The sequence below is a fragment of the Porites lutea genome, chromosome 10 (genome assembly GCF_958299795.1).
Source record: "Porites lutea chromosome 10, jaPorLute2.1, whole genome shotgun sequence".
NCBI lineage: Eukaryota > Metazoa > Cnidaria > Anthozoa > Scleractinia > Poritidae > Porites > Porites lutea.
The window spans coordinates 15,843,639-15,870,908 of NC_133210.1; the positions used below are offsets into that span (position 1 = coordinate 15,843,639).

A 27,270-nucleotide genomic window follows, 5' to 3' on the forward strand; every position below is an offset into this window, starting at 1 on the left:
GATACTGGCATTAGTTAGGCAGTGAGACTTAAGGTGGCTCGACTGGATTTTTTGGGGTTGATACCTCCCAACTTTGAGCATTAACTACGTCGGGACGAGTAAAGATATGGAAAAAAGGTTACCACAACTGTATTACATAAAGATGAAAATTTCTTATGATCTGGGTTTTATTGCAATCGGAGTCGCCATGGCAACGTAATGACGCCATAACGTTTTTCATTTATCTTTGTGTTTCTCTGTTCCAGGAGTTTTTTGAAGAAATCGCTTTAGGGAGTATGTACCTGCTGTAATTGCCTCCATTATGGCATAGTTTGAACAAATTCTATGAGAGCGTTTTCGAAATATTTTGAAATGTAGTTTTAAGAATAATAAAAACAGTGAAATAGCATGCTACCTACACAATTCGCTAATATTTTAAGAAATGATAAGCTTTGGAACGAGGCTTCATCTCATTGTGGTTTGATTTCATTGAAAACTGCATACGGAAAAAGAGGGGAATTGCTCTGGGCGATCGCGAGTAAGAAGAATTTTATTAACTTGCGTTTAGCTGCTTTTGATACAGTTTTTGGACGTAATTTGGTCCATGCCTAAAAATTTCGCCTTTTTCCAAAAACCGCTCGATAAATTTTTCTATAAATTCGACAATCCCGAGATCAATTGTCAAGAAATATTCCCTGCAAGTTTTAAGAACATTGAAAATAGGGAAGGCTTTTAAATAGGGCCTCAAATATAGCCATTTCCCCCCCCCCAGATTTTGTGTTTACAAGTGAGCGTCCTCATTATTCACAGGCATTGTTTTCAAGTTTCATATACACGTGCACATTTAGCAAAAAGATAGAATTTGCATCAAAAAGGACCCTCGGTTAAATCTCCGGGATATGCTAATTACCGGGTAAAGAGATTAATGATACATTATAACATCAGAGCAACTCTTTGTGAGAGTTTCTGTGATGTTATAACCCGAGTAAGATAATTAAGTATTTCATCCTACACGATGAGCCGTGACGTTCACCGTTTCGGCTCTCACTGCTATCTGTGACGACAAGCCAATTATTAGCTTATTCCGGATATTTCTTCGGAAAGTAATCGAGAGTTCTTTTTGATGCAAATTTATATCTTTTGCTAGTTGTGCACGTGCATATGAAACTTGAAAACAATGCCAGTGAATAATGAGGACGCTAACTTGTAAACACAAAATCTGGGGGAAAATTGGTTATATTTGAGGCCCTATTTAAAAGCCTTCCCTATTTTCAATGTTCTTGAAACTTGCAGGGAATATTTCTTGACAATTGATCTCGGGATTGTCGAATTTATAAAAAAATTTATCGAGCGGTTTTTAGAAAAAGGCGAAATTTTTAGGCATGGACCAAATTACGTCCCAAAACTGTATCAAAAGCAGCTGAATGCAAGTTAATAAAATTCTTCTTACTCGTGATCGCCCGGAACAATTCCCCTCTTTTTTCGTATGCGGTTTTCGATGGGATCAAACACTATGAGATGAAGCCTCGTTCCCAAAGCTTATCATTTTCTTAAAATATTAGCAAATTGTGTGGCTAGCATGCTATTTCACTGTTTTTATTATTCTTAAAACTACATTTCAAAATATTTCGAAAACGCTCTCATAGAATTTGTTCAAACTATGCCAAAATGGAGGCAATTATAACAGGTACATACTCCCTAAAGCGATTTCTTCAAAAAACTCCTGGAACAGAGAAACACAAAGATAAATGAAAAACGTAATGGCGTCATTACGTTGCCATGGCGACTCCGATTGCAATAAAACCCAGATCATAAGAAATTTTCATCTTTATGTAATACAGTTGTGGTAACCTTTTTTCCATATCTTTACTCATCCCAACGTAGTTAATGCTCAAAGTTGGGAGGTATCAACCCCAAAAAATCCAGTCGAGCCACCTTAAAAGAATCAAAAATGACATTGAATGTCCTATTTACATGTTGGAAAGTACGAGAATAATTACTATCAGTCTATAGAAAGAACTCGTGGGAACGTTGTTTAGAAAATGATCAAGTGGTTATCAACTCTGGTTTTCCCACAGTAAATTGTAGGAAATAATAGAAATTCAGATCGTTTATCCCTATATTTAATATACGGTGCACGATATTTTCTCTGGAAACACAATACTTTTCTTGCTGTTTGTTGTACTTTATTAAGTAACAATTATTTAGCTATATATTTATAGAAAACAACAACACAAAAAACGGGAAAAAAAAAGAAAGAAGGAATGAATAACTTAGTAGGATTCAAACCCAGCACCTTCGACTTGACGCGACTACACTTAAACCACTACACCACAGAGACTGATTACGTAGTCTTAAGGAAAAGTCTTTCATTTTATTCCTTTTCCATGAAACTTCCGCCGGCAAGATGATCGCCAGCAGCTTTAACCGAGCTATTAACAGTGAAAAAACAATGTAAACGCATATTCCATGGCAATAAATGAATGAAAGAACATAATTATGCTTTTCAAAACGCCGATACACGTCCTCGTCTGCAAAGTAGGACACAAAACATATGTTTTGTTATCTCGATTTCCGCTGTTATTTTGAAGCGAATGGTCAAAATCACATCCATTTTCGGCTCATACAGTTTCTTAAGAATAGCATTGCATGACATTTTCTCACTTTCACATCACCTTCTAGCAAGCTGGAATTTGTATATCCCCCGTGTTGCGGAGTCGAAGAGCAAAAAAGGCTCTTGAGTCAAAAAAGGCTCTTGAATTGAAATCCAATCCCCAAGTTAACCATCGTACTCATCTGAAAGACTCCTGCGTGTCTTAAAATTTGGTAAGACCTCTAACCGTGCTGTAGAAAATTTGCCACAAAGAAAACTCTAAGTCTGGGCAGCGAACGATGCGAACTTCTCCGTGTTTTTATTTGAGTTGTTCGTGGCGCAATGCACTCTGGTTAAATGCTATGCATTGTGGTAAAAAGTGTGGTTAAATGCAATGCATTGTGGTTAAAAGTGATGAATTCGAGAATTCGTCGCCCCTTATATATTTCCTTTAAATCCTGATTATGTTGCTGCTCGCTCCCTTCGGTCGCTCCGCAGCAATAAGGAGGGTGAAATTGAGCAATTATTATGGAACCTCGTTTGAGCATTAATTAATGTGTCCCTTTAAGGACAACAACAACTAACTGCAGAGTAAGTTCCATTGACTTTTATTTAGTATTTTCTACAAATTTTAGGATCGTATTTTTACTCCATACAAACGATGTAATTTTACTGGAACCGTACTGTGGTAATATCACAGAGCCTGGGTGATCGGTGCTTTGAATAAATTAGATTGTATTCGTGCATGCTTCATTGTTATGTAGATTTCTTAACAGAAAAGCTCAGCGCGAATCGAATCCGATTGCACATTCAATGATGGTTTGCGTTCTTATATAAATAGCATCCCGTGGACTAGGCATTCGAATTTGTTCCTGCATTTTTTGTAGCGTCCCAAGCAGGCGTTTTTAGCGGAGCTCGTTTTTCATCCCTCCCCACTGGGGAGGGTTGAAAATGAGCTCTTCTAAAAACGCCTGCGTGGGAGGCTACATTTTTTGAGGAACGAGGTCGGGAGGCCCATGAAGGAACTCCACTCTCACCGACAATTTCTCGGTCCTCAAAAAATGAACGTAGTTATATAGAGGTTCGTTAAAACAAGGTTCCACTACATACGAGAGTATGACACATTTCTGTGAATGTTAGAGCAAGGAGAAATAGCTATTGAGACAAAACAAAAACAGTGCCGCGTATGACAAAACAGCTATACAAGGGAGTGAACTAAGATAAACATGAAACATAGGCACAAAATATACTGTGCTGCATAGAAATCCGATGAGTAATGCAAACAATTATCCATTGTTTTGGCAGATAGCTTTAAAGCTGCTAAACTCATGAATACCTGCGCATAGGGTACTGTCTTTTAAAATACAGACGAAGACAATAAAACGCATGCACCATACCTCTCCAGACAATTTCAGTAATTCTACAATGGCCCTCTCAGACTCGTCTTCCATCTGTTCTGTGTCGCGTGACGTTTCAGCTTCATCCGCTGCTATGACAACTGGGGATAATTCTGGTTCTGTGTGGAGGTCTTCTGTTTCTTGCGTGTCGTTCACGTGATCATCATGTGTCTTGGGCTTTTGTTCGCCCTCTTCATAAGCTTCAAGCTCCATGGCCAGCTCGTCCAGGCTTGACTCGATAAAGCGCTTGCGAAGCGGAATGTGTCCGTTTACCACACCAGACCCCACTCCGTTCACCAGGATCGAGGGTGATTCCTCTGATGGGGTGCTCTGAGCACTAGGTTTCTCAGCATCTGATAAAGGAATAGGCATGCAGTCTGACTTTACAAGAGCTTTCAGCTATTTCGCCTCTTTACACTTAGTAGTTACTAGGTTTATGTTCAAGAACAAAGCAAGCTTCTTGGCCAGTTACCCTTGCATGGTCAACTGTCTTTCAAGTGGAATGTCATTCAAGATCAAGTCGCGACATAGTTGGCTCCTAAAACGATTTATCGATTTACTTTAGCATATCGAATTGTTTTTAAAATTTTATTGTTAACTTTTAAGGCCATTCATAAACTTGCTCCGACTTACATTTCCGAACTTGTATCACCGAAAGACACAGGGGGTAGGTACTATCTTAGATCAAATAACGGCAAACTTCTTAACATTCCACCATGCATGTCTCTTTCCTTTTTTATATGGCTGCCTCTAAATTATGGAACGATCTTCCCCTTTTTATTAGAAATATACCTTCACTTAATGCTTTCAAGAAGGCTCTTAAAACTCATTTATTTCAGAAGGCGTTTCCCAGCTAATTTATTGTTTTTATTCTCTTTATTAAGAAGGATTTGCATATAGGATATTAAAGATTAATTTTTATTTTTAAATTGTTATTTTTACTAATTTTTTAGGAACGATCTGTAAATTTTGTTTTTGGAATATGTATTTGGATTTTAGGATTTTGTTGAGTCAATGTTATGCGCAGATGAAAATTTCTTTCCCTGGATTGATATTTGCGCAATACGAATCAATAAATATTATATTAAATATTACTTTACCTCTACGGTTGCGATAGATAGGGCCAGCAAGTTAGTAAGCTGGCTCTTTAAAATAAACATTCCGTACGAAATAACCTTTCATTTCTTTACTGGCCAAAGGAAAAATCGACCCACAAACAAAATCAAATCTCTTAGTCTTAATTCTAAATATTATGAGATAGACAGTACCATGTAAAAGTTCTGCCAAAGCGGTTTCATTAGAATGATAACACCGGGTGATTTCATCCACAGACTCAAAAGATAGAACTACATACTAAATAAACAGCACCATGTGAAAGTACTGCTGAAGAGGTTTCATTTGAATGGTATCACCATAGGATTTCATCTACAGACTCAAAAGTTAGAACTACATACTAAATAAATAGTACCATGTAAAAGTACAGCTGAAGAGGTTTCATTAGAATGGTATCACCATAGGATTTCATCCACAGACTCAAAAGTTAGAGCTACATACTAAATAAATAGTACCATGTGAAAGTACTGCTGAAGAGGTTTCATTAGAATGGTAGCACCAAGGGATTTCGCCCACAGACTTTAAAGTTAGAGTGACGTATGAAGCCTAGGAGGCAAAGCCTATGTACAGCCGCCCCTTCCCGGCAACTTAAACAAAATCGGGGATTGTTTGAGGGGAGGGTGACGGCTGTACACGGGACACATGTAGTCAAAGGGTTAAAGAAATCAACAGAACAATCGTAAAGGAAAAAGCTATGAAAAGTGAAAATTAAAAACTATGGATTAAATAGATTTCGCTGAATTTCACAAATTTAATTTGTTTGACTACATAACAAAGTATAGATACTTGCCAGAAGAAACTTTTCTCTCAAAACCACTGACCATCGGTAGAGTGGCGTCAAATACTTTACCATCTTTATCAAACGTAAACTGAAACATAGAAGGGCAAATACTAAACTGTTAGAATGTATGTATGAGCACCTGCAATAGCTGATCACGTGATCAACTTTCTGTAAACACGAAAACAGTTCGTCTTTGGAATTTTTTTTAGCAGGAACTGAAAGAGCATTTTACAATGACGTAACCTGTAAATGCTCAGTCGTATATCTCAAAAGCAGCGATTGCCACGGCCGTGTATTATGTTAACTTTCAATTTCTTTAGCTACCAAGCAAATCTCCAGCTAAGAAACTCTTTGATGTGAGGGGTTCCCATGTCCTTCCGCAGACAGGATTTTATAGATAACATAAAGGATAGTTTCGTTGGACATTGCCCGAGGGCAGACTGTTATTGCAGTCGTGCATTATATTCTTTTCACAGTGACTCTATAGTTCGATGAGCACTCGCCATACGAAATCAAAACAGCAGGTTACAATTGAGCTCAACAGGGGTTTCGATAATCGCACCAAAAAAGTAGGATTCAATCTAGGGCTGTCACTAAGGTTTCACGCTGCCGGGAATATGCAATAGAGACCTTACGATCTGACAACGGTGTCGTCCACGAAAACGTCGCTGACAAATATACTTCGCGTCCTTTCAAACTATTTCGCGATTATACTAAGTCGACCTGTTACTTTTGGAGCTGACGAGAAAGGACGGCGCTCGAGTTCAGACAGAGATAGTAGAATTTATTTTATCGCTTTGCCATCCCCGTAGTCAAGAAACTTAAAATTTGGTCATTTCACGTCGTTGTCGTGCAGGGACGGCAAAGAAATTTACGAAAAAACGTGATGCACCTGCAGGGTCTTTGTTTTACTATACCTACTGCTATTTTTGATGCTACCGTTGGAGTCCCAAGGTCCCTAAAATAAGTACATGAACGTGTCGCCCGGTTTAAGATAATCCAAGACAGTGGATCCTGGATTCAAGGTATTGGATTCCGGATTCCAATCGTTAGCGGGATTTCAGATTCCTTAAGCTGAATTCCCGATTCCAAAGCCCAGGATTTCAAATTCCATAAGCAAAAAGTTCCCAGAATTCCGGAATCTGAATTACCTTGTCAGCGACGATAGGTGGGGGAACTGAACAGCTAGGAGGTTATTTTCGTTCTTTATACCTTCTACTTCCTATTAAAGTAACCGGGGGTCATGCTTGATGTTAGTATCCAGGAAAAATCCCGGTCTCCCGGCCCTTAGTGACAGCCCTGTCTGTACAACAGCAAACAGTCTCTCCGCCACACAGACCCTCAAAAAATGCTTCGATTTTTCCTCACCTCTAAGCTGATATCTCCTTTAGAGTGCTCACTCTTTGAAGACTTGGGCAGGACAGGTAAGATGAGTCTACAAGTCTGGTCTCTGTTCACAGTGGAAAGCGGGACTATTACCTGGCCAAGGTAATCATCTATGTGTACAAATAGATATTTTGGTATATAGAAGCTTTATTGTGGTACTTAAATATAATTCAAATAAAAGCTAAACATACAAAATCGAATAAATTTGTAGGTTAATTGAAGAACAGTCATTTAAAAATTTGCTATTTTCCGAACAAGGCAGATGAGAAAAATATTAAATGGCTGAGTGGTGACACCGTAAATTCCTTAATTACGTAATTTTCTGTTGGCTTAAGTTGTGTGCTCAATCGCAATCTAATTACCAGCACGTGCTTTATTTACTTTTGTAATAGAGAACTGTGACGTCACGTTACCATGGAAGCAAAATTTTTGGATTACGACAATAAGGAGCTTAGACAACGACGACGGCGACGAGTAACGAGTACGGCAAAAAAGCAATAGATTTACATTAGCAAAATAACAACTTTCCATGTGCATCCTGCTTTTTTGTAAATCTCTTATCCGTCGTCTGCGACATGAAACGTTCTAATTTCACACCCCCAATTGACAGAGTACAGCACTGTAAGTGAACACAACACAAAAATTCAGTTTGTTTTCATCCAGAAATTTTGCTACCATGACAAAGTGACGTAACGATTTCTCCTCTCTAATGACGTGTGCATTTAGTTGCATTTTTTACTTTTGGTTGTTTTTCTAACTCATACGCCTTGTCAGTAACTGTGCTCACATTATCCTTCTAAGATAACCGAATAAAATTATTTTAGACATCTTACTAATTAAATGAACAGTTTACGACTTAAACATATTTCGAACATCAACAATTTGCCAGCTATTCCCTTCGAATGGAGACATGTAACTGAGTTTTACTTTTAAATTTGTGAATGAATTCTTATATAAAGTGTGACGAATCAAATGAAAGCTACTGAGCAGTACTGTCGTACGGTACTATCTGTTTTCCAGTGATTTAAGAAATGAAATTTAAGATTTTTTTAAAAATATTAATTTTAGGATGAAAAGAGCTGAAAACTCTCGGTACACTGTGCTTAAAACAAACTTTATTTTCACCTTGTTCCTGGGTGAATTCACTGTCGTTCACATGGCCATTGCAATCTGTTTAAAATTAATATAATTTAATGGGGATATAGTATTATACTACATTTAGGAAAATTTATTAGCATTTGATGTTATCAGTAGTACAAAAAGAAGGTAATTTATGAGTCCTTCAAACCTAAGAGCTGCCAAGAGTTAAAGCTGCAGAATTTCATGATTAAAATAAGTCAAATTTAGTTTCACTTAAGACCAACAAAATAAAAGCTGGCTGCTGAACACAAAACTCAAAAATGTGATTATTAATTCAAAACATATTTAAAAGAGTTTTGTCAAATTTATTTTTAAGTAATATTATGACAATAGGTCTTTTCCCTTAACAGTTACAAAATGAAAAGTTAGTTTTAACGTGTTTTGTTTTAGTGGTGAATTCGTTTTCAAACGCGTTATAACGCATTATGACATATTGAATAAAAAAATCAATAATAACAAGAAAATAGTTGATTTTGGCAAAAAATACAAAAAAGGAGAAAAAGAAAAACCTCAGACTTGCCTCTGTCGGTTTTCTCGTAGTCATATATATCAAGAGAAATCTCTTTGGTCTTAGGAGTGATGTCACTAACGGAAAAAAGTGAACAAAATATATAAAATTAGACGGTATGAGGTACAGCCTTCGTGTAGCCACACCCTTCCCCCGAAGAAGGAAAAATGGCGGGAGGGAGCGTCTCGTTTTTCCTTCTTCGCCGGAAGGGTGCAGCTACATGTAGGTTATATGATGCATCAAGGAGTTAGGATCGATTACCATTAGCACTGTTTGGGAAAAGAGCCCGCTCTACTGGCTCTTCTCAGGGAGTAACCTGCGTAGCCGACAGGATCGTTATTTAGCGCGAGTATAGTTTTGGCAGTGGAGTTGCGAAGCCGTATGGAGAATGTGGAGAAGACGCAAAAACCTCTCACACGCGCAGTAAGGATCAAGACAGGACCCGAGAGAGCGACAGAGATCGAGCCTACCAAGGGGTCTGCCTTGTCCATTCCCTGGGCCTATCCGTTTTTTTTTTCTTTTATAGGCCTAGCAGCGTGTCACGGGAAGGCCCAGAATGAAAGTAAACCACATTCTTCCCACACTGCTCTGTTTTATGAAGGAAAAGGCGCCTAGGTCCTAAGCATCAAGCCTTCCATAGGGGTTAAGTCGGAGATTTAAAGTAAGGAGAAATATGTCCGGAGAATTGCAAACAGTTATGAAACAAAAGTTAGTTAACGCTAACTTAGAGCGCTTTCCAAAACTCAGAAATGGCCGGCCGGATTATGGCCGCACCAGTCATTTTGACAAAGAAATAGGCTTTTTCCAAGAATTTTTAATAAAAACCCATCTCCTCCGTGGACACTATTTAAGATTTGATTGATCTGGCTGGATAGTTTTGATCAAAAGTGAATTTCTCATCACGACGGGAATGGTCTGGCAGGTCAGTTCTGACAAATGGAAACCGACCTTAGCATTTGATAACCATGCTGATGAATATAGGGGAGAAAGATTGCCCAAAGGATTGGTATAGCGAAGAGTATAAACAGGAACCTCCCAGTCAAGAAATGGAAGCTCTTCTCTAACTTCATCTCTGTAGCCTATTGGCAAGAGCAAGGGTTGGCAAATGTTGACTGGTTAAGGAGCGGAGAAGGTGGTATTAAAGAAAGTACTTTATGAGCGCGAAAGTACTTTATTTGTGGAGCCCTCTCCTTAAAATGGCTGGAAAACTAAGCGCCCCCCCCCCCCCCTTCTTTTTTCAAGGGAGTATTTGAAAGATTGTGGTAAACTTACAAAGTGAAATATTCATTCCAAAATGGGCTGTCATTATCTCTGACCATGCTGGTTCGCTTGCGTTGCAATGGATTACTGGTTGAAACAACACAATATGGGCTGACAGTACCTGAAACAAGTTAGATGCAAAAAAAGGTGAGCAAAAATGAAACAACAAGAATGGAGAGATGTTATAAGGTTTTAATTTTTGTGTTTATTATATAATGGGAAGAAAAATGAAAGATTTCTAACAAGAACTTTTGGGGGTCCTCATGACTCCATTATCAAGAGAGACGTGAATAATATTACAATCGAGCAAATGGAGCTGGTTAAGTAAACACTTTGGTCCACATTTGCTCAATTGTAATATTATTCACATTTCACTTAGTATTGGAGTTACAAGGACCCCAAAGCATCCTGTTATAAATCTTTCATTTTTCCTCTTAGTTGCTCGTTTTAACAAAACTCTGCTTATAAAATCATTGTTTAATTAATTTTTATTTATTTTATTTTATTTAAACATAAATGACACATTTTGGATCATTTAAGGTTTCGGAAAACAATATTCTACTGCTGAGTCCAAGACACTACAAATATCACTATTACATTATTTTATTATATAGAAACTGATGACAACTATAGCATTATTTTGACATGGTCTAAAACTCTCACCACTTTTTTCCTTTCCACAGAGACCACTTGCTTTGATTACTGTAAAAAGAAAAGAATAGTAAGTTGATAAATAATAATTTATTATTGGATGAGGTTTTTGTGGTATCCGGTAAAACCAAGCTCCAGACAAGTACTGTTATCAGCCAAGGCTAAAAACACTTACCAAGACCTTGATAAACCGAATCTAATAACAGATCATTTTATTATACATTTTTAAGAAAACAATGAAAAAAAAAAACCATAGCATAGAACACAGTTAATGAATCATGGCTCTTGGATATCATGCATTGCATGCACAAGCAACATTATATATTATATTATATGTAATCTGCGAGCAAGTAACTAAATTATCTGTACCATGTGCTGATCTCCAAAATTAACTGTACCTCTTACTCAGTGACAGATACTGGGTACAACATTAATGTACTTTATTATTCATTCAAAATATTTCCCCATTTCAGATTGGCTAAAAGCACACGCATAATTCACCATAACCAGTTACTGATGACCAAATTTGGAAGAACTTTGTGTTTAAGGAGGAAATGACGTCAAAAATGCAGCGTTCTTGCAGGTTAATGAACTCATAACCGAGAAGACCTGGGGACGCGACTGAGTTGTTTTGATCGTGAAAACAAAACATGGCGGACAATTAACTCTTTTTAAGAGTAAGAAGTAGGCGAAATTATAGCTAAAAACATGGCAAGAACAGCAAGAACACAACTCAAAGGGCGACATCTGCTATTTGGAGAATATTTGCGGAGCTGAACAACCCTAAATGTGCAATATGGAAGGTGAACTTCACATCAATGGAGCTAAGCACGTTTTAGCTTTGTTTTTAAACTAGGAATTATTTTGAATGAATAATAAAACAATTACTGAACTCAGCTTTCTCGGAGCGTGTTATCCGCCTCGGCCTACAGCCCCAATGGATAACGCCCTCCTCAATCTCCATAATTCTTCATAAGATACTCAGCCTCATTCACTAATTGTTAAATAATTCTTATTAGGTTTCTTTTCTAGGCAATAATAAAAATATAATCATCCGTCAAGAGACTGCCAGTTCAACAGAATCTGGTGCTGGAGGGGTGGAGGAGTGAGGCCAAGAGGGGAAGGAAGAACAAATTTCCCAGGTGAAAGAAATTTGGGGGAGGGCATAATTAATTTTATTTTACTCCTACTCCTATTCTCACAAAAAATAACTTGCATTGTTTCAAGTTTCACTTGCCATATCAAATTAAGATTGCAAACCCATTGTTATCAGCACTATACTGTGCATCAACATAAACAAATATGAACAGTCTAAACATACATTAAAAAGAAGTTCTGCAGGAATCATTTTGTATGGGAAATAAGGGGTGAAGTGTTAAAGGCTTGATGACAAAGGTAATGAGAGCCCGGATCATATTGATTGCCTTCCAATTCTCACAATACACTTGAGGCCTTATTAAGTCTCTCAACTAGCCATGATCAAGACCTTTGAAACTTTTCAGATAGAATGCCTTTTGAAATCTTCAAAATGAATTGTCTTCTCAGATTCTCTAGCAGGTCCTCAAAAAAGAAAGATTCCCAATACCCTTGATCAAGGTCTAACATTTCAAGAACACTGTGCTAACCTTTTACAAGGAGTTTGCCTTCTTCTCCAATGCATGATATGGATGACGGGGAGTTGAGCCTTTCTTTAGAACTGGCTGAGCCCTGTAAAGAAAATTTTGAAATCACTTGTTTCTCTTTCAAACTTACTGGTAAATGTCCCTGGTCTGTAAAAATAAAGGACAAGAGCAATTTAGCATTTTTGTTAGGGTGCTTGGGAAACAGACTGTCCAGCCTTTTGGGTATGTAAAATCAGGATACTTTTTCACAACCGAGGAATTAACCATGCAAGTGCTGAAGGGGGTGAGCTGCTAGGGGTAGGAAAGGAGGGAGGGGGGGGGGGGGGGCTGGGGTTTGAGGGGGTTGAGGGCATTCTCCTGATCCCCTGAAACACCATTTCTAGTGTTCTGAGAGAACATTAATTTTTTGTCTAATCTGTTTGCATACAAATACTTCATTTTATTTTTCTGCACGTTTGGTTATTGTTCTTGTAAGCAGGATAAAAAAGAGCAGTACCCCTTTTGGGGTCAACAATTTTGTCAAAAAGGAAAGGGACATTTCAGTCCAACTGACCAAAATGACCAGACCAGTCAAAGAGGACCACCTTCAAAGCTGGTCCCGAATATTCCAGTTGAACCAAACTGAAACGATCTGTTCTATCAAATTTTGATGTACCAACCAAAATTTCCGGAATTTTGGGCTGAATGGAAAAAGCCCTTTGTTTTCAGTATTCAGCAATTTTCAAGTAAGTTGCTAAAAAATGGAAGGAAGCCAGCTCATCGACCATGGTAAGGTGTTTGCTGTGCGATATAGCTGTTAGGAGCATGCAAGTTCACTCAAAGTGAATTAAAATAATAGAATGAATCATATTTTGAACTGTGAATAAAGATCAAGTTCACTAGAGTTAAACAAAACTAATATTGACATGACATGATGTGATTAAGGCCACATTCACATATATTTTAGAAATACAATGGAAATATTAACTTCTTTGTAAGACAAAATTTTCTGACTGTGCTATATACACCTGTATATAGCCTGGTTGAATGGCTTTTAATTTAATGTACTGTTGGTCTACATGGACTGATGTAATTTTCTGGAACTCAAAAATAATATTATCATGTCAATCTTTCTCAAATTATTTTCTACATTTGTAAAAGCAAAGGTCTCATTCTCTCATCCTAGGGAGAATACTTTTCATAGTAATTGGTGTCACCCGCTTAAAATAAAAGTTATAATTTCTAGTCACATTATACTCAATCATTTTTTTTTAAGGAATAAGTATTAATGCAGCACAAACAAAAACTTTGACTTCTTCATTCAATGCAAAATTCATGCATTATGGATTAATTTGCAGACTTGCAAAAATGATTCCCTTGGTACACTTTACATGATCACAACATTCCTGGTGATCGTTTGCACTGTTCCTCTTTCAGATAGAAACACAATAAATTGAACCATTTGATTATATTCATTGAATAAAATGTTCCTTTTAAGGACAACACAAGGTGAGAGCAGTGAAATATAAAGGAACACAGTTTGATAAGCAGAGCGTATCCTACCTTAGTTCGTCTCCTCCGTTCATTCATAAACACATACACATGAACATTGACAAAGTAGTTGTTTTCGATTTCAATGTTGGTGTGACTCTTCATGTTGGCTTGTAATAATTAATGGCCACAGCTCCACAGAGGTTTACATGGAAGGAGACTTTTAAGCAAAAATGTCGACTGGAACATCATAAAGCTTTCAAAGTGAAAATCTCAATGGGAAGTTTGACATTCAAGGTAATTACAAGCAGTAAAAATTTCAGCTGTCTGTCTGGCTTAGCATTGTTTTTTACATTGAGACAAAAATACTCATCCAAAATTAAAAATTAAAAGTTGGTAAACAAACTGATGAATATTTACAGCATCATCCCCTAGTAAGCATCTTTCTTTGGTTTTTTAAGCTTTCTTTTCTAGTGAAATACATTCAGTATGAAACCATTCAAAGAAACAGTTTTGGAAATTAATATTTAATAAGAACTAGATTTGCATGACAAGAGATGAGCAGGTGGTAGTTTATATTGATATCTAAGAAAGCTTTTTTCCTCACTTTTAATTTTTCTATTTTTCACATTAATAATTCTAACTACAGGACCATAAAAATGTCCAATACATCTTCATTTTACTGTTTAGATCAACTATAAGCCAGTATCAATAAAATTCACCAAAAAACATACCAGTATCTAAGTTTCCTAGATAGGTCCATAAAAAATGTTTCCTGTAACCCATATATATATCTGTTTTTCATTATAATTTAATATGACTCTATAGCATGGCAGTATGATAAACAAAAATAAAATAAAAAATCTTTACATTATGGTTAAAATAATTTTCCCATGGCATCAATGAATTTCACTTTTTTTGGAAAAGCCTAGTTATAACAACAATTTCAAAAGCACAAAATAGAAGACAAACACACAGGCATTAAAGGTGACATTTAACTATTCTGTGCAGCTGTATGTTACGTTAAATGGTCACATTATCACATTTAAGCATACTGAAAAAAAAAGGGCTTCAAGTAAAAACACTCCCTACTCCCCACACTTCCTTTTTGGAGGGGACACTTCCACCTGTAAAGTAGCCTTTCAATTATGCCATTTCTCTCTCTTTCAAGGAACTCAATTGCCAAATTCAGAAAATGTGCCCCTCAAAAAAACGTTTTGGTGGACTAGCTGCTGGATGACAAGCAGTATGTGATCCACTATCTGGTAAACTTGCGTGTAGAATGACGGTTGATCTTTCTATCATCGACACAGGTAAATCTGACAAACCAAATGCTAGTGAGATAGGTAACTTAGAAAAAAAAAAATTCTGGTGTTTACAAAAGGCAATTTTTTTAAAAGTCATTTGTTGGCCAGTAGTTTTTTGTTTTTTGTTTTTTGTTGTTTGTTTTTTTTCAAATATTTAGTGAACAAATTTTGGCCTTATATTCATATTGCATTTTTCTAATGTTTGAAAATTACCACTTTCTCTATTTTCCCTATTCTAATAATATTATTTCTCATTTCTAAATCTGATTTCTCCTCTCTCTGTTGCCTGCCCCACAGACCAGTGGACATGCCTGTGCTACTAAGCCATAGCATTCCAACGTAGGTGCAGCTTAATAATATTTTAAAATGAACTAACTACAGCTGTACAAATTTTGGCACTTTATTGATCTCTAGCATTTTATGCTGTCAGACGATGTGGGTGTAACTGAGCTACACACATATAATTTTCATTTGCAGTGATTTACAAAAACAGACTCTTCGATCACTTTACAATATAAAATTATGATGTGGCTTTCAATTTAAGTCTCACATTAGTCACTACTCTTGATCAAAAATCTGGTCCAATTAAATACCAAATTTACACACCAGGAACAATTACTACAATTCAAATGTACTGTACTGTTCAGTAACTTTCAATGAATGATTTTCATCTACACCTGCACCTGTACCAATTCAACCCTCTACACCCTAATATCAAAATTGTTATCCTCATTTGTTGTCCCTGTATGTTTTCAAAAGAAGTGGTGGGGAGAATTTGCTGAATTAGATTCATCTTTCCTGATCATGTCCTCAATTCTCCTGACCACTGTTTTATATATTATAAGGAGAAATTTCATGCTGATCATTCTTTTACCTTAAAGGGTTAAAAGTTGAACCGTTTTGTACAGGGTTCCTACTCTTTTGAGTTCTTCAAATTCCATGACTTTCCGTGACTTTTTCCATGACCTTTTCAGTTTTCCATGACCTCATGCGTAGCTGTCATTTTCAAAAATTTCAAAGCCTTACAGGTGAACCTGTTTTAGCATACATCTGTATTTTTTTTTTACTTTACACAGTTCAACAGAAACAAACTCTGGTATCCACCAAAATGCATGTCATTCGCACTGTTTAATAACTCCCCTTCATGGGTTATCCTTGTTTTGTCATCTGCAGTGACTGATCTACCAAACAAAACTTTAATTTTCCATGACTTTCAAGGACTGACAATTAAATTCCATGACTTTCCAGGCCTTGAAAATGAAATTCTTAAATTCCATGGCTTTCCAGGTTTTCCATGACCTGTACAAACCCGGTTGTACACCATAATAGACAGTACATATACCACAAGAAAATACTGCTACTGCTGTAAAAAGCTACACTGTAGCTTTAATTTCAACAGTAATAGAGACTCACAAATTGAACATTTCTTTACATTTGGTCTGGTTCAAGGAATTTTCTTATCACGAAATGAAAGTTTCATCACTTATCAAGTGTCAAGCCTCAGAAAAAAGAAAATGGCAGACATGGCTTTGAACAACCCTTCTTCTGATAGCTTTCAATAAACTGTTATTTTGCTGCAGTGCTCCTTTCTCCCCCGCTATTCTAAGACAAAGAGGTTTCTCGGACCTACAGGTAGAAATGCTACTCACCAAATCTGAATTGAGCTTTTCCTTGGAAGTTGTATCTGCAGTGAGTGGAAGTGTAGTGATGGTTTTACAAATAACTTCTTTGACTTTCTCCTGAACTTCTGCGCCATCAACCTCACTATCCTGAGATACAAATCACAGACAACAATACAGTGAGTTAACTACCTGGAAGATTGAAGAACATGACTGTGTACAATTTTGTTCAGTTATGTGATGGATATATCACTATTCCCATATCTTGCTTCACTCCGGTTATATTTAAGGATCCTTAAATAACCATGAAGCAGTGATTTTGTTACCTCTGCGTGCTGCGTCCTTGGCAAACAAAAATCCCCAAAGACACAAAATAATTCAAGGCATGCGTCCTGTAGGACGCAAAGATCAATTAATAATTGATCTAAACATGCATGTGTATTTGTAGAAATGTACCATTCGTGTACTTTCTGTGGCAGTTATTTTTCTTTTAGCCTCTCTTGTCCTTTAAATTTAAGCACTATATTTCAATTTCAGTATACTGTAATACAGAGTTTTGGAGTATGTCTTTAAATTAACTGTCTAGTTTCATAAAGGGCCAAGCACTTTCAACTTCAGACTTGTTTTTTTTAACTGGGTCTCATTGGTTCTGGACTGGAACTCATGAGTTTTTCACAAGTGAGTTGAGTACCAGGACGCACCATATGTACATGTATTTGTAACAAAATCACTGATGAAGCCTAAATTTCCTCCATAATGCCCAGTAAATTGCCCATAACCATCATTGTCATGCTGCATCCATATATTGTATCATGTGGTGCAGTACAAAATAGTCAAACCAGCCCAACAGAGGGTACTAAGATCAAGTCTTCATCTTAAAGGCCAATATTTAAAAGGTAAATCCAAAGTTAAACTGAAATTTCCAGCTCAAATCAGAGAGATCCTCCATGGAGAGTGTAACAAGAGTATATTGCATATTCCCTAGAAGAACACACTGTACAGTTGTACAAATTCTGTACAGAAAGCAATGCAAATAATTTGAAATTTGTATGAAAAAAGTAAAGGATTATCTACATGTAGTAGTGGCAAAATAGATCTAAACAACAGCCTAACGAGCAAAGAATCTGTAAGCCTACTGAGTACAGACATTAAAGGCTGTTCGCCAGCAATTGGTTCATGGTCTATGTCCAGGGGTGTATACAAACCCCTGTAAGAATGAGAGGAGAGATTGCCATTCCCTTTTAGAGGCTTTAATTAATTAAATTGTGGATTAATGTACCACTTTGGGGTGGTATAAACTAAAAATAATTACAACATTATTACAGTACATTGTTTGGGTAAATTATAAAGGCATCTAATTAGGGAATTGGGCAGAAAATCAAGGCGACTATCAATTTGTTAGTCAAGTGAGTGACTATTTGCTGTATTTCAAAATAAATTACAATGTGGGTTTGTCAGTGGATGTGTTGTTTGAATTACAGACTGTAGTAGCATGATGAGTGGAATAAGGCCCTAAGTGCTTCCTGATCCAATATTCAATTCCTTTTGATTTGCACTCACTTACAAGGTACATTGAAAGAAGAATCTAGCAGCTTATAATCATCACTTAGACAGAGGGAACCCTTCAGTTGGTGGCCAATATAGGTCCTTTGGCTGCATGTACATCAACATTGGCTGGATATTGGCCTTATTCCCTTTTTTTGGCACATGCTTACTTAAAAAAGGCATATATTTTTTATTTATCCAAGGACCTGAAAGCATTCTAAAGTACATGAAGCAAAATGAACAGCATACTTGTCTTCTAGAAGTTCAAGAAAAAAACAAAACAAAAATACTTCATCTTCTTAAATTCAAACTAGTATACTAACTCATGAACAGCATCCCTTTGAAAAAGGCAAACTGTAAGGAACATTTTTGTGCTAGAGGTCACTTTTCTGCATTACAAAATGATAATTAAACTTGTTAAATATTCACCTACTAAAACAGTTACACACTGTATCTCACAAAACGATTGTTACATTTTAAAGTAATCTAGTGACTTAAGATTAATTAAGATTTTTTGAACCATTCTTGAAATTATGGAAGCAAAAATCAGAATATAATTACTTAATCCATAGAAAAATGGAAGACATTAATAACATTGTTAAAATGATTAGTATACGCACATTCCTACGAAAATAATTAACATCTACAACATTTACTGCCACAAATGCTTACGATTATTTTTTACATGTATCAAATGGATTCATAGTCTGCAACTGTCTCTTTTAAAAAGCTGATATTTCATCAAAAGCACTATAGTTCTACTAGCAGCTACAATTGTTTAATACTAAACAATGTAAAAGCTGTGCTTTAGTCTTCTAAAATTAATTGAATTGGTAGATGAGAATGAATACAGCAGTGCTTGAACAATAAACTAACACAGAGTGTCACAGCAAAGCTATTTCCTTCAATTTTCTTGTTTTAAGAGTACCAGTCGTATAGGCGACACAGTGGTGTGTAAAGACTTTAAAGAAACATGTTAATTTGAAAACTTACCCCATCCAAACCAGAGGGGTCTGATGATGTCTTAATAACACACTGCAGTTTGGTTTCCTCACTTTGTTCTAAAACCTCATTGCCAATCCCTGCTTCAAACCACAACACTGCAGTCAACATTTGAGGACCCTTTCAAAATCACCACAACCGGTAGAACAACACAATAGAAACAAGCTCTTTGTAGAATCAGAGACAATTTTACCTTGCTTTGAAGACTCCTGTCCCATATTGGGATAGCTGGAATTTCCTTCAAAAACTGACTATTATTAGTAACTTCTGGAGGGCAAAAGTTGGTTGTATTTCAAATGAGTCTGGCAATATTTCTGTCAAGGTGAATAATTTATGAGCTGAAAGCTTCTTGATATTTACTAGTGTAATATAGTAGAGCAGTTTCAGCTGAGTAAGAGAAAAGAGTTAGGAGTCTGGGTTAAAGTTGCATTCCAGAAACATTAAATCACCTTTGATGATCTTAAAAAAGGTCAATAAAGTCTTTGAAGTGAAACAGAAAAGTTTAAAGATATCATTGACATTAAGCAGGTAAGACCTGTTTACTTGAAAAGAAATCCTCAACGCTAATTAAACACAAAGGTATCGGTGACCAGTCCACTGACTTTTCTCTTGCATTTATGTTAGCATTCATCATGCCAACTTAAAGTTATTCCACCTTGAGTTCTATCACTCTTGTTCTATCCTTCTTATCCCAAAGACAACTAAATGATTGTTTACACCATGAGCAATATAAGAACGTCCTAACAAGGAAAAGCATTCAAAAGTCGCACAGTAATGTATAAGTTATAAAACACCTTTTCTATTGCTACATTGCAATATAAAACTTAACATAAAATAAGGCATGATTATAAAATGGAGTGATGGAAAATACTTGGTTCTTTTTAATAAGACATAAAAATAATGAATTAATTGTTTTTACATCAAACACCTTTTGATTTGTAATATTGTGGCATTATAAAATTTTTCAACTTCTCAATTTTTTCTCTTCCAGCATTTCTCTTAACTTTCATTTCCATAACAATATTAACAAACAAAATAAACCACAAAAAAGAGATAAAACTGTTAAAATTAAACAACACATGACATATTATTGCACAGAGTTAACATTGGATCCACTGTTATCTAATTTAAATTTTCAGGTTATAAAATAATAACAAAATTTAATGCCCTGAACTCTGACAAACAGTAAAGGGCTAATTACAAAGATAAAGAGTTTGTCTTAATTAACAAAGAAATTTTCTTCACTATCAACAAAAATATGTGAAAATAAATGAGATTTTAAATTATTTCAGTAATAATTTAAGTTTTTAGGAATAAAAATAGCAAATTATATCTAGCTAGATGGTTCAATTAAACAGTTTTACAGGTGGTATGACAGGTACTTGTAAACACTGTTGTATTTTCTATGAAAGAAATATCTCCACATATTCAAATGTAACCCAATGCACAAAAATTCATTTCATTTTATCTTCATGGTTAATGGTACTGAACATACAATTTATGCAACTCTAAATAAAAAAAAGTGTATGCTGACCATTTTAACAGATTCAGTTCTGTTCCATTTTGATTTCCTGTAAGTTCCCTGTGAGCACATACACAAATTATTATATTTATTCTGAGGACAAAATGACCTCAAAAAAGCCCAAATAAACCAGTCGGCGTGCACTTGCATGACTGCCTTCAGAAAAAAAGATCATGGTATTTTAAGGCTCAGACAGCACTTCCATATTACATTGTCATTTATTGATTCCACAACATGCTGTATAAATTTCCACTTTTTTGGAGGAGGGCAGAGCTTATAGCTTAGAGCCCTATTACGTGATATCAGACTCAAAAAGCTCAAAGGGAAAACAAACATAATAAATCATACACTCTAAGTGTTGAGGTTCATTCATAAATAATTTCGTTTAATAACATATTTCATTGTCGTCTATTCAATTAGTATGAGTTTTAGTTTTAAAACAAAATTGGCCCATTTAAGTAAAATAATGAGGCCACAAATAATATTATTGGCAATCTTTTCAAACTTTCAGAGAAATATTGTCTTCTTGTGACCACTTTTATGAAAGATTACCCACTGCCCCATCAGCATTTACAGAAAACAGTTTTGTACCTTGTCAAAGCATTTAGTTGCCATGGCAATCTCTGGAACACCAATAAACTGTATAGATACTTCCACCCTAGAAGGAACAGTGTTCAGCTTAAGGGCAACCTCAAAGAAGAAAACAGAAGAATGGTTTAATTATCTCAATTCTCTTGACTATGAGAAGGTATTTAATTTAAAGTGATCCCCCCCTCCCCACTGCCACAAAGTTTCACTCCTTGCAAAGCAGTGGAAGTTGTGTGACAGAATTTAACAGCACTTAAACTTAGTGGTATTGAATTGCAGTGTGGTCAAATTAATAGTCAAACCTGTCTATTTCTCAAGAAAAAAAAGTTAAAATATGCAAGTTGACAAATGAAGAACTAAAAAAATCCTGTTTTCTTGAAACTTGACATGAGAGAATTGGAACTCAATTCTTTTGTCTCAAAGTTCAAGTTATTCACATTTTCAAACACGAGAATCATGTTTTGAGAATCAAGTTGAGTGTCGGCCTTTAGCTAACACTTTTGAGCAGTACTGTGAACCGTTTGCTTCCATGTTTTTACGTCAGGGTGATTGTGGCAGAGTCAAGACTGACTTTTTTATCTCAAAGAGGCTATACACTACGCAGTTCATACACACTGTACATGAAGACATATTATAATACCTCTCCAGCTAATTTGAGCACCCTTGTTTCCAGCAGTGAAGATTTAGGCCCATCATCAGTTTCTTGAAGAACTTGAATTAAAAAACCAAGGTCTGCTGACTCCACATGAAATGTTATGCACTAGAAAAACAACAATTTATTGACAATGGTGATGATATTAAGTTAATAATGATGATGATGATGATTACAATGATGATGATGATGATGATGGTGGCAGTGGTGGTGGTGGTGGAAGTAGTGGTGCCAATGATGATGATGACACAGGGTCCAAAATTGTGACCAGCTGGTTGCCAATGCAACTGAAATTTAGTGTTGGCAACCAGAATTACAAGGCTAGTCACCAGAAGGCGACTAACTTTCAGTGCCTTGTCAATGTTTTGAACTGGAACTCAAGGAATTAATTTTGTCTTAAATGGAAAAATTTTCCCTTTGATTTCCAAAGGAATCTTACTTCTTGTCTTGTCAAAGTTTTTTATCTCTATAGAAAATAATTCAGATCCAAAAAGAAGATAAGAAATCTAAAAAGCATTGACTAGTTACAGGCAAATGAAATCACCGAAGGCGGGAGACTGGTAAAAACAGAATTATTCTGTTCTGAAGTGACCTGGTACAAGCAACATGTTGGTTAGCTTTATAGTGGCTAACTGCTTGCCAAAGCTTTGCACTGGTAAGTACGTGCAAAGGCAGTCACATTATAATGTTCAGTCTTCAAACTATCTACTTAACAAAAAGTCCTTTTCAACTAAGACACCTATAAAAGCTACACAATCATTTAATGCCTTTTTGTACATGGCAGTCTGACATTTTGCATTCGTTCACGAGAGTTAATGTTTTAAGCGAAAAAAAATTCATTAAAAACTTTGCAAAACATATTCATAATATTAAGATGTATTGTAAAGAGATTTGGGTGAATATTTGTGTTATTCTTAATCCACATTTTTTTTACCTGCATATTCCCGCTAACACACAAACAGTACACACTTGTAAGTTTTGGAGGAAGACAGCCTGGGCTGAGACCTTCGATAACAATCCTCTGATCTTTCTACAAGAGAAAAAACAATACTAAAAAATCACAAATTCAGCTGAGTGAATCAAGTTTGTCTCAGCACCACTAGAAGCTTACTGCATGTAGATGAAAAAAAAAACACTGGGATTAGCAATTTAAGATCAAATTTGTTGCCTGAAAATGACATAAAAAAGCGAAATAAAAAAATATGAAGCAATTCTCATGCAAAATCTACAAGCCCACATTAAATCAGACCTAAAGAGGTGGATTTTTATAAAATTCTACACTACAGTTGGGGAAGGCGGGGATAGGTGCCCAGGCTCTAGTTGATCAAAAGGTTGATAGCGCTATCGACTAGATAAGGCAATTGAATGGCCTAACACTTATCCACTGGACAGTGATTTATCCAGTGGATAGCACTATCCAACCTTTGAACAACCGGGGCCAGGAGAACAGAGAGCAGGAGGGTACAGGAGGTGGGAGATGTAAAGTAAAGGTGGGGGGTGGAGTTCGAAAAAGGTGGGAAGTGGGAGAAATAAGGAGGAACTTATGCAATATTAAAATTTTGCAATGGTAAAAGGGCTTAGGGTGGAGGTCAAGAAAAGAGAGGGAAGCTGGGAATGCCAGGTATGGGAGGCAGAGGGTCTGGACCCCCTGTCACCCCCCTCCCACCCCTAAATACCCTTTGGCACTATATCTACCCCCTATAACTCATAGAAGAAACAACCATTCCTCTTGGGTGACCCTCTTGCAGCTCTCAGAAGACCTCACCAGATTACAGTCAAACCTCAATTATCCAGACTTTTCTATTTTCTGGACTTGTTTCCCTGGTCCTGCTTTTTTGTCATGAAGATTAATTAATAAGAGAGATCTTGAAAAATTGAACGATTAAAAGTTCGTTATCATTCCAAACGTGTGTTTGAAACAGTTTTAATCTGTTTCGCTTTGAAAAAGTGCAAGTGGCACAAGATAAACAACAACACTCTGATGTATTCAGCTGAATTCTGATTAGCTCACTTATAGTGTTGCTAAGGGAATGTCATTCTTGATTCCGCATTGGTTATGTAAACACAAGACCAATCAATCGTAAACTCAACAAAAGCAGTCCGTCCTCTTGATATAGGATAACCATCCGATTATTTCACATTTGGAGAAAGGTGAAAAGGAACAAATTTAGCACTCAAGTTTAAAATCAGCAAGCAGCATATCTCAGATATAAGCAAAAACAAAGGGGAGATCCTGAAATTCACTGACAGCGTGGAGACAAGCAGAGGATTGAAAATACATAAATACTTACAGTCCGTAAATCAATTCAAGTATAAAGAGCTAATTCACAATAAAATTTGGTTTTCTTTTTTCCCTATGTTAACATTTTTATCTCATTAATTTTCATATATTTTAACATTATTATTCCACAAGTGCGCATTGGATATGAGATGGTAGATAACCAACAAGGCACGTAGCACCCAGTTGGCCATAATCATCTCATTTCCAACAAGCGTGAGTGGAATTATTGTTTTATTAAAATGCCCACAATGTATCAAGAATTCTTCTCGACTTTATTTGTAAAAACAACTAATTTTCAGCTTGCTTTTAATTTTGAGCAGACACGTACAGTTACCATATTTCAAGAGCATGGTATAATGGCTCATATACCATGACGGCTAAGCCAATCACAGCTCTAGACTTGCATTATCCAATGATTCAGTTTTTAATAATTTTAATTATCCAGACTTTCTACTCGAATCCCAAAGAGTCCGGATAATTGAGGCTCAACTGTAGTTGGGAATACAATGAAAATAAACAAAATTAACAATGGAACTAAGCTGAAAGCAACTGACTAGTCCCCAGTCATCTCTATTTGGATCGCACACGAGACTGAGAGACCACTGGGGACAAGTCTATGAAAACAAAAAAGTTAGGACCCATAGGGGTCCAATTAAAAAGGCCCTCTTAGGGGGGGGTACGTATGTCCTTCATCTGAATTTCAAAAGCAGTTGCTTCATGTATTATAGAGGAAGCCATGTCACTCTCAGTATTTTACTATTGTATTTGTGATTTTCCTTGTCACTGTTGCAGTTTCGAACCAACGACCTGCCGTTTGTCGCCAACTCATCTGTTTTATGTCGCTGTTTCAAGGCCATCTTGCCTGTCATAATTTTACCCTAACAGGGCCTCATTAAATTGGAGGTTCTGATGTGCTGCAAGGCTACTGTTTTCCTCCCCAAAGATGGCAGAAATGCAGGGCAAAAACCAATAGATTTTTTATGGTTGAAAAAAAATTTCAGCACAATGAAAATGATTTTCCATGTTTGCAATGAGCTTGCAATGTTTACAATGTCGTTGTTGTTGCTGTGACAGTTTTAGGCATCTGACTGCCATAGTGACAGGGTCAGCACTTAAAAGAGAATTTTAATTTTATTCCACAGTCATTGTTAACCAATAATGACAAAGGGAACACGTTTTATAATAATTATTATTATTAAAGTATGCTAAAAAGAAATTATAAAAAATCACGACTTCCGAAGGACTTAGATTTAAACAATATTAATGTCCCTAAAAAGCCAAAATTATTGCGTAACCCATGCCATTAGGTCAAACCCTAAGTCAAAACGGATGGTTTAAGAAATTTCAACTTGCTATTTGGGAACTTTAACTAAGGGCAAAATTAACTCACACAAGAGACTGTTGACAGGTAACAAATAGATAAGTTTAAATTTATGGCTACAATGTAAAAACGTACGACTTAAACAGAAGGTCAAGTACTGTTTGAGATGAAAAACAAAACACTACACGGATAGCCCGGTCCCTCCGCTTCGTCCGCTGCAAAATTACCGGTTACAAAATAAACAAACAAATGGATGAAAGATACCTTTTTCTCTTTCAGAAGCTGTTTATTCAAAGCACGTAGCCATAACTTCACAATCAGCGGCGTGCGATCTTTGTTTTCATCGCTTTGAGCATGAAGATAAAACCAAGCTAGGGTCGAGTTGATCCATTCGCATGATTCGATGGTCACGGCGCGATCATCTTTGGTAATCGTTCGACTTTTGCGACCTTGTTGAGCATCCTTGACGCCATTTTTCCTGGGTCTTTGAAGAAACAGAATGACTAGAAACAAAAGTAACAGATGAACGATGCCAACGTAAACCTTTATTGGAAAGGACAAGTCTTGAACCACTTGCTGAGTAGACATATTGTAATTGTTGTGGGAGATTGGAATTCCTCAGACCACACTGTCGTGCTTGAAGAGTAAATCTTTGAAATTATAATGCACTAGTCACAAGGGTAACCCAACACGCCGATTACAAGCCATGAAAATCCTTGCTTAATCCTGCTAACAGCCGCAAATCTTTCCGTCGCGTCTCGTTGCGTACTCAGATTACTTTGGCGGGAAGATGGCGGAACCTAAAACTTGTAATTTTCACGAATCACTTTCTGTATTCGAGTTAGACTTAGCCACGTGGAGTCAGCATGACACGTGGTATTTTAATCTTTATACTGTACTAAAGACCATTTGTCGTCCATGCTATAAGTTACTACGCCTGCTTCATGAATATTTTAAGACTGCATATGAACAGACGCTGAGCTTGGACGAAGACCTATCTTCGCCATGATATGTCTCGGTTACGGTGAACTTTCCTTCACTAGTCTCACAAATCCGAGCCCGGCTTGTTAATCATGAATATCGATACATCATGCAGTTTAGCCCCTACAAATTTTGAAGACCATAAGGAAGGTTTTTAACTCCTTGTACAGCATGCCATGGCTATTTTTTCAATCTGCCCTAAAGGCAGAATTTTGGAATTTTGAGAAGGCAGAAGGTCCGTGACAAGAGAAAGAGACTGGAGCCGATTACCATTGGCTTGGACTCAAGCTTGGACTTGGGAAATGAAGGAACTTTGGCCCTGGGGCCCGTTTCTAGAAAGTCCCGATAACTGACGGCCCTCAAAGCTGTTGTTGTTTACAAGCAAGATAGAGGTTTCAATAGTTTTGCATTTAAACATGATAAAACTATTAGTTAATGAAACAAAATGGAGTAGTTTGCTAGCCAGGACCCGCGCTCTTATTCTTTATATTCGATTTGAAAATTTGATTTCGGGAGCGAAACGTCAGGGGCCCTTACGGGCACCCAACGACT

The 27,270-nt window shown here is 36.5% G+C and overlaps 1 protein-coding gene across 1 annotated transcript; it reads right to left on the bottom strand.

The window, feature by feature from the left end:
• Window positions 1–3,969: 3,969 nt before the first annotated feature.
• On the bottom strand, window positions 3,970–26,930 carry LOC140950070 (uncharacterized; the record flags this gene model as incomplete). The annotated part of the gene is given in 13 exon segments (XM_073399236.1): window positions 3,970–4,322; window positions 5,873–5,951; window positions 7,232–7,359; window positions 8,375–8,419; window positions 8,910–8,974; window positions 10,170–10,278; window positions 10,821–10,859; window positions 12,434–12,515; window positions 16,857–16,976; window positions 21,487–21,585; window positions 22,124–22,243; window positions 23,070–23,165; window positions 26,002–26,930. Coding segments are annotated over 13 exon segments (1,659 nt in total), but the record flags the coding sequence as incomplete, so codon positions are not given.
• Window positions 26,931–27,270: the final 340 nt, after the last annotated feature.